Raw genomic sequence first — 8,308 nt, forward strand, 5'->3', positions numbered from 1 at the left:
AATGAAAAACATTAATATGTTCATTTACATGAACAAAATCTTCCAAATTAACATCAACACATCATGTTTACTCAGAAAAATTCCAATGCCTAAAAAATAAGGAGACATTATTCCTCTAAAGGCATAATAGATTCTAACATTGGAATACATTCTATTTACATCTAACTCTTTACTATTTAAAATAAATAAAATGTGAAAAACATAAATAATTTATTTAGAATAAAAATTTAGAACATAGCATATATGTGTGGAAGAGTTTTCAATGGTTACGTTTTCATTCATTGATGATAACGTCCAAATATAGAAATTTAATGACGTGACGTGGTAAGAATCTAATTTCATTAATTATAATAAACTTTTTTGATCAACTATTTAATTATATATGTAACCATTGAAAACTCATCCATTTATATATATATATATATATATTGAATTTAAACCTTAAGATTGGAAGTTACTTGTTAAATTAACCGCTAGACTAAGCTCCAATCCAAAAAATTATAAATCATTATCTTTTCAATATCCTTTGTACTTGGAGCAATAAAAATTGAACAAGAACTAAGAATCACAATCTGTTCTTCTTCACCAAATTGATTAATAGTCAGCCTTCATTTGTTGCGTTGCGAACACTTTTTTCATATGCTTAGCTTTAGTCAATGACCCCATAATTGATTCTATTAGCTGCAAAAATAAAAGTCCCCGCTAAGACAAGAAGTACTAATCATCCCCTTGCTTCTTAATTAAATTAATCAATCCCTTTTTAAAATTAAAAAAAAAAAAAACCATATAAGCCGAATCGAATGAGATTCACTTGGGGTACGTCTTACTCACCATCCCAATATATAAAACAAAGTGTTTGCCTAACCAAGTTTTCCACACATAGAGAGAGAGAGAGAGAGAGAGAGAGAGAGAAAGAGAGAGAGAGATAAACAAGAGGGCGTGCAAACACGACATAGACAAAGTGAACCACGTTAGAGAAAGGGCTAATTAGTCGGTTGGTAATGTTCTCCAATCTCCATACCTTTCAATCCAAGACTAGTTGTACTGGCCCCTAATATTCCTCCCCACCATTACAGCTCTCCAAGCAAAAAAAAAAAAAAAAAACACTCATTTCTTCTTCAATATCATCTCGCAAAATTATAAGGCTCTTCTTTCTTGTGTCTAATTAGTTTCTACTTCTAATGAGGAAGCTTTGTCCAAATTTCGACCGGGAAGATGCGCTCGAAACCGTCCTCGAGGTCCCGATCCCGGAGGAGATGTTCGCTTCCTCTAACAAGAGCGCCGTCATTTCGTGGCAAAATATGAAGGCCTGGATGAGGTCGTCCGACCGCTCGCAGCATCCTTCCAACATGGCCGCCGTCTTTGGCGGCCGCCACGCTGAGATCCAACTCTTGCTCGGTGTCGTCGGAGCTCCGCTTATTCCTCTTCCAATCGCTTGCGACCACCAAATCATCACTCGCAACATTAAAGACCATCCCATTGTAAGTTTTCATGTGTTGCCACTAATTAATAATAAGGAAGGCATTAGTTTCTTTTTTCATTTTTTGTTAGGAAGTCGTCATGAATCTCGAAAAGTTTTGCTGCATTATTTTTTTTAATATTATTTTTCTAAGTGACACATAATTGCTTTGTGACATACAGGAGGCTTCAATGGCTAAATACATAGTGAAGCAGTACATAGCGGCAATTGGGGGAGAAAAGGCGCTGAATTCGATAGAGAGCATGTACGCGATGGGGAAGGTGAAGATGGCGGCTTCGGACTTTTGTTCGAGAGAAAAAAGTCTGAATAGCAACAAGGGGATGAAGATGAAGAGCTTGAGATCACAAGGGGAGATGGGAGGGTTCGTGTTGTGGCAGAAGGGGCCCGAGTTGTGGTGCTTAGAGTTGGTGGTGTCAGGGTGCAAAATTAGCGCGGGGAGTGATGGTAAAGTGGCTTGGAGGCAAACCCCTTGGCACCACTCCCACGCCTCTCGTGGCCCACCTCGCCCTCTAAGGCGTTTCTTACAGGTTTGTCCACGCCTTTTCTTACTATTTGACATGATTCAAAATTACAATAGTTACAATAGACTTAAATAATGGAGATTATTCAAAATTTAGTAGGGCGTGATTGAAGTCTTTACATAAAGTAGAGTGGACAGGTGTAGTGTTAGAGGGGACTTTTCTTGCTGATTTCCATGGGCTTTGTCTTTTGCCTGATAATCTAGCTGCACACAACCACTAAAGTTGATGAAGCGGATCGATTGGGTGTTCTGTTAGACTTTTTCTAGGACAATATGAGGTCCTGAAACCCACGTTCATCTCGATTAACCAACTTGTTTAACCAGGAAAAAAAAAAAAAAAAAAAAAAAAAAAGAGGTGTTATAACCATGGCCCACTATACCATGGGTCCCAGACCGCCATTTATGAAATTTTAGCTCTCTCCTCAATCGTGCTTTCTTCAAACCAATTTCCGTCTATTCCTCCTACAACTTAACACTAGACATGGCTTGTTTTTAAAATATATAAAAAAGTCAACATTCTCAATGAGAATATACAACTGAGAAAGAAATAATAAGCAAAGATCAAGTCAAGAATGTTTCATTTTCCAACTGGAAACAAAAGACCAAAACGTATTTTGCTTCTAGATATACACAAACCATTAAGTTGTTGATTGTCCATAAGAAGATAGTCCAAATCAATTTAGCAATATGAATTCATTCCCTTGTGAATAAAGTAATATATTAAGCCTACGTGCTGTGTCAGCCTGGCATTGAGGCCCAATTCAACCGAAACAAACCACCTAATCATAACCCGGTTATATGCTTAAGAAATGCTGTTGCAAATTAAACCTATATCAAAACCTTTACATAAATAAGTAAATAAGCGTATGTGGTCCTCGGCACTACTGCTCACAATACACTACGAAAAAAAAAAAGAAAAATCTATGACCAATGTTATATATATATATATATATATATATATATATTACTCACGTTTTTGTAAATTTTATACTTAAACAGGGTCTTGATCCAAGGTCCACTGCAAATTTGTTCTCAAATTCCGTTTGTGTCGGCGAAAAGGCGATAAACGATGAGGATTGCTTCATCCTAAAACTAGAAGCCGATTCATCAATCCTAAGGGCAAGAAGCAGCAATAACGTGGAGATAATACGACACACCGTTTGGGGTTACTTCAGCCAAAGAACAGGCCTCTTGGTACAACTAGAGGATTCTCACCTCCTCAGGATCAAAGCTGCCTCCTCCGAGAACAACGACAGCATTTTCTGGGAAACGACAATGGAGTCCCTGATCGAAGACTACCGAACCGTCGACGGCGTCAACATCGCCCACGCCGGCAGGACGTCGGTGTCGCTCTTCCGGTTCGGCGAGAACTCGCAAAGCCATTCGAGGACGGGAATGGAAGAAGTTTGGGCGATAGAAGAAGTGGACTTCAACATAAAGGGTCTTTCCATGGACTGTTTTTTGCCTCCTGCCGATCTTAAGAAAGAGGATCAAGAAACTTGTGGTGGTTTAGTGACCAGTACTACTACTAATGCCCGATTGCCCTTCAAAATTCGGTCGGCTTCTCTCAGGATTAGCGCTTCTAAAGTAGCCGCCGTTGATTTGGATGACCATGAAAACATCATTAGTACTAGTACTGATGATGACGACGACGAACACGAAGAAGAAGAATTTTAAACTAGTTGCGTTTTTCTTGGTCACTCTAATTAATCTTGTACATATATAAATAGCGCCAAATTAAAATACATGATATTTGCATTATTTAGTTTATCTTACACACGTTAGTTCTGGTAGCAGATTGAGCTTTTCAAAAATAGTATCATAGCTTTTGTTATGTTGCGTTTTACCACAATGTATGTAACATGGTCCCAATTTTACAAATAATAATAACAGGGGTCAAGTTTTTTTATCCGCGGTTTTAACACCAAGAAAATTGAAAATTTCTTTTCCCAATTGGTTATATTGTCATTGGATCCGTGTATATACTTCTTTTAACAATGGGTAAACGACAGTCTACTCAACAAAACAGCTTGGAATTACAAATTTAAGCAAATATATATATATATATAATATACGTACACGATCCAAACTATTGACGCTTTAAATTAAATTAAAAAAAAAGATGGAACTATAAGCTTATGAAGATTCAACAGTAGTGAAAAGAAATTGATTAATTTCAAAAATTTTCTCCGAATTATGACCCTTATAACACTTTTTCTTCATAATTTTAAAATGTAACATCTTTTCCTCATGAACTTTGTTCCGTTAATAAGTTTTCTCATTATGTTACAATGAGTGAAGAAATTCGCCACGTGTCAGGCACATGACCCATCTGAAGAGGATATTATCGTAAATTAACTTACACTACAAACTGCTCACAATCAAACCCAGATACAGAGCTTGCAAATAGCGTTCATGGCCTTCTCCATCACCACTAAGCATCTCTATGCCTCTCTCTAACTCCTTTCTCCCTAAAAATTCAAAATCAAACATGAAAAGAACAAAACTTGGAGAGAAAACCAACCTGTACATGAAAATATCCTTGTTATCAGCGAGAGACTTCTTGCAGAGGAAGCAAGCCACAAGGAAATGGGGCTGGTGCTCTTCAAACCAGGCGTCATAGAACCTCGCGCTGCCAGATCTGGACGAAAACAACGACGTAGAAGAAGAGAAGGAAGAAAACAACGTCATCGGAAGGCTCCTGAAGCTGCTCCGCCGTGAGTAATATAGAGGCCGAGAGTAAAGCGCGTGGCTCTGGTCGTGGTGATGGCTACCGGAGAATCCAGCCTCCATGTCGGCCAGGGAGGCCAGACCGTCGTCTTCTTCACTGAAACAAGGTCTCCTTGTGTCTGCAATGGCGTCCTTATTCATTTTATTTCTATGTGTTTTTTGCTCGGGAAAATGGTTCAAGGTTTGAGGGAAGAGAGAGAGAGATGTGAAAGTGAAGGAGAGGGAGTGAGGAAAACTTGGGGAACAGAGGAGAAAAAAAAAAGAAGGAAAATGGGGAACGAAGATGATGAATTTTTTCAATAAAATGGGAAATTATCTAATTATGAGGATATAAACGTAATTACGTTTTTAATTATCACTAAATAAGTGACACGTGGTAATTACGTCACTCATTGTAACATAAGAGGAAAACTTGTTAATGAAATAAAATTTAGAGAGAACGGATGTTACGTTTTAAAATTTAGGAGATAAAGTGTTACAATGGTTATAATTCAGGGAGAATTTTTGAAATTAATTCAAAAGAAATTGACAGAGTTCCACTGTTCCAGGATTTGATTTACAACTTACAAGTTTGCTTGTGATGAATCATGAATAAAGGAAGAGCAATGTTTTCTTCTTCTCTTATTCATGAATAAAGAACGAGAAGAGCAATTTATTTTTTTTTTGCAGTAAAAGTTAAATATAGTTAGCTTTAACGTACTTTTTTTTTATTATTTTGATCCGAATTTAATGACATTTAACTTTCAGAATCATCATGCACCAACGTTAAAGAAATGAGATGAGAGAGGAGAATTTTAGCCCACTAACCTAAGGTAAGGAAATAGGGCTTCGCTAGGCCCAAAGCGAGAGAAACCTATCTACATATTTCCTTTTTGAAAACAATTGGAGAATTTATTTTTTAAAGTGCATAAATCTGAACTTTTATTCTTTATTTTTAATAAATATCATTTTGTTAGTATAATTATTTGATTAAAAAAGTTACGAATCAAGAGTAAAAAATAAAAATTCTGATTCATGCATTCTTAAAGGATATTTATCAAGATTACCTTTCCTTTTTTACACCTCCAAAGTTGCCACATGAGAGAGGTTGTTTAATCAACAAAGACAAGTACGAGCCTTTGAGTATGGATGCTGACTTTGGGTTACCTGAGGTAACAGGACAGGTATCCTATGCTATTTCTCCATCACTTAGTCAAATTTGAGATCGCCTAAATGAGATCAAAAACCTACTCTGGATCAAGAGTAAACGGGGAATTACCTTATGAGAAAATTACAGATTTTACTTTATTAAGTACATGACTTATTAAAAGTATTTTTTTTTTTAAACTTTATCCCTTAACTAGTTCTAATTTAAAATGTAAAAATATATAGATTAATGTTAAGGGGTAGAAATAAAAAGAAACTTCTTTTCAAAAGGTATTTTTAAAAATTGCCCATAAATTATAGCACACAAAACCACCACACATAGATGTCTTTCGAGCATGGTTTGGGTTCAAAAATGACATCAATACAGATTACAGAAAGGAACAATGGGCTTGAGCCTTAAGAAAGGCCTTGTGCAGAAACAAGTATCAACACGGTGACGGGTTAATTCTAAACATAGTTACTTAAGAGTATGAGTAATGTTAATGACATCAATTTAAATTTTATATATTAATTAATGTGTCACGTGAGTTATTATTTTTTTATTAGTAGATATAATTTTTTTTTATTAATTGACGTGATAATATTTTAAACACCCAAAATGACAATTCACATGTCATATTAGTTGATATACAAAAATTGGAATATGAGTTAGTAAACAAGACAATGATAGAGATGGATAAAAAAGAAGGTAAACAAGAGAGTCAAACACCAAAAATAATATTACAATGACATTGTTTTTTTTAAGGTTACGACACTGATATTTTACATTTATACTTTAGTTCAAAATTTTAGCTTATTCACGTACACAAATTTTCTTGCTCGGTACTACATGGCATCTTATACAATTGTTTAGCTAAACATCTCCATTTATATTTATCAGATGAAAAAAAAAAAAAATCTTTTGATAATTCCTTTTCTCCTTGATTCTCTCTATTTATTATTCTTCAAACCGAGATTTACTATAGGATATGGCAAAAAATATTTCACATGTAGGATTATATTTTCAGCCATTAAATCTACGTCATATTATATCAATTATGCGTATTTTTTTATTTGAAAAGCTACATATTTTTTCTTTTAAGTAATTTTGATAAGATTTGAATGTTTAAGAAACATTCTAGAAAGATTTTTTCTTTTTTCATGTTTTTAGTGGAATCAAATATTTACTATTTGATATACGCGCCATAAAATGCTTCCGCATGTGTGCGTGCGAAGAGGAAGAATCTGCAAAGTGGAAACGTAAAAAAAGAATATTTATCGCCCACACCCCACCATAAAGAGTCAAAGACGAAAACCTCGCATCTACTTTCCAAGAATATATATATATATATATATATATATAGATATTCTCTCCAACACTACTAAAGAAGTAGAGGAAGCAACAGAAGAAGAAATGTCGATGATTCCAAACTTCTTCGGTCGGCGATCGAACCACTTCAACCTGCCGGGCCCGTTCCCGCTGGGGCCTTGGGACCCACTCGACGGCTGGCCCAGGCCCGCTTTCCTAATCGGGCCGTGCTTCCCGCCCGAGACGGCGTCGTTCGCGCGCGCGGATGTGGACTGGAGGGAGACACCAACGGCGCACGTGTTCAGGGCCGAGGTGCCGGGGCTTAAGAAGGAGGAGGTGAAAGTGACGGTGGAGGACGGCGGAATCCTCCACATAAGAGGCGAGAGGCGGCGCCGCAAGGAGGAGATCGGCGATGGGTGTTACCGCATGGAGCAGAGCAGCGGCAGCTTCTCGCGGCGGTTTCGACTGCCGGCGAACGCCAAGGTCGACCAGCTCAAGGCGGCCATGGAGGGCGGGGTGCTCACCGTCACGGTTCCCAAGGCGGAGCAGCCCAAAAGGGCCCACTCGAGGACCATTGAGATTTCTGATATGTAAATTAGTATAATGTGCTCTGTGCTTTGCTTGATCTTGGGGATGTTATGCTATGTATTTATTATCTGGTGATTTTAATTAACGATCTTATACTTTGAGTATTGCTACTTTAAAAATATTAAGGTGGTTTGCGTGGTAATCTGTATCTAATCAGACTCGGATATAAGGATCTGTTCTAAATGACCCTCCGTTATAATTACATAATACAAGTGTGCTTTATTTTATTTTTTTATTTTTATTTTTATTTTTTGCTTGGAAATACAACTGTGCTTTATTTTTATTTTTATTTTGCTTGGAAGTGTGCTTTAATTTTTGTTTTTGTTTGTGTTTCTGTACAATGTTTGCTTCTTTTTGTACCGACTGAATTGAGTGTCGACAAGAAATGGTTCAAACTCGTTCATAGTCTCGCATCCATGGTTGCAAGGGGTTTTTTTTTTTAAAAAAAAAATTATTTATTTATTATTATTTTTCTGATAAGTATGGGTGTGGTTATGTAGGAGATGAGAACATTAAGCCGTGGGGTCGATTATATATAATAACATAGATAAGGGGT

The 8,308-nt window shown here is 36.6% G+C and overlaps 2 protein-coding genes across 3 annotated transcripts; both read left to right on the forward strand.

The window, feature by feature from the left end:
• Positions 1 to 840: 840 nt before the first annotated feature.
• On the forward strand, positions 841 to 3,908 carry LOC21389311. 2 transcript variants are annotated; one of them, XM_024172020.1, is made up of 4 exons: positions 841 to 998; positions 1,170 to 1,481; positions 1,642 to 2,007; positions 3,000 to 3,908. In XM_024172020.1, the coding sequence occupies exons 2-4, from the start codon at positions 1,182 to 1,184 to the stop codon at positions 3,675 to 3,677; spliced, it is 1,344 nt and encodes a 447-aa protein (XP_024027788.1). In that variant the 5' UTR covers positions 841 to 998; positions 1,170 to 1,181; the 3' UTR covers positions 3,678 to 3,908. The 2 variants fall into 2 exon arrangements, with proteins under 2 accessions (XP_024027788.1, XP_010106097.1); XM_010107795.2 differs by having other exon boundaries at positions 841 to 1,481.
• Positions 3,909 to 7,245: 3,337 nt separating this feature from the next.
• Positions 7,246 to 7,981, forward strand: LOC21389313 (17.4 kDa class I heat shock protein). The gene has a single exon (XM_010107797.2). The coding sequence runs from the start codon at positions 7,270 to 7,272 to the stop codon at positions 7,756 to 7,758; it is 489 nt and encodes a 162-aa protein (XP_010106099.1). The 5' UTR covers positions 7,246 to 7,269; the 3' UTR covers positions 7,759 to 7,981.
• Positions 7,982 to 8,308: the final 327 nt, after the last annotated feature.

The sequence above is a fragment of the Morus notabilis genome, unplaced genomic scaffold (genome assembly GCF_000414095.1).
Source record: "Morus notabilis unplaced genomic scaffold, ASM41409v2 Scaffold1622, whole genome shotgun sequence".
In the NCBI taxonomy this organism is placed as follows: domain Eukaryota; kingdom Viridiplantae; phylum Streptophyta; class Magnoliopsida; order Rosales; family Moraceae; genus Morus; species Morus notabilis.

What these genes read in the sequence shown, in the direction of transcription:
- LOC21389311 (XM_010107795.2), top strand. Translation starts at nt 1,182, where the DNA reads ATGAGGAAGCTTTGTCCAAATTTCGACCGGGAAGATGCGCTCGAAACC. An exon ending in ACATTAAAGACCATCCCATT is followed by an intron (nt 1,482 to 1,641) that starts GTAAGTTTTCAT and finishes TGTGACATACAG; the next exon opens with GAGGCTTCAATGGCTAAATA. An exon ending in CTCTAAGGCGTTTCTTACAG is followed by an intron (nt 2,008 to 2,999) that starts GTTTGTCCACGC and finishes ATACTTAAACAG; the next exon opens with GGTCTTGATCCAAGGTCCAC.
- LOC21389313 (XM_010107797.2), top strand. Translation starts at nt 7,270, where the DNA reads ATGTCGATGATTCCAAACTTCTTCGGTCGGCGATCGAACCACTTCAAC.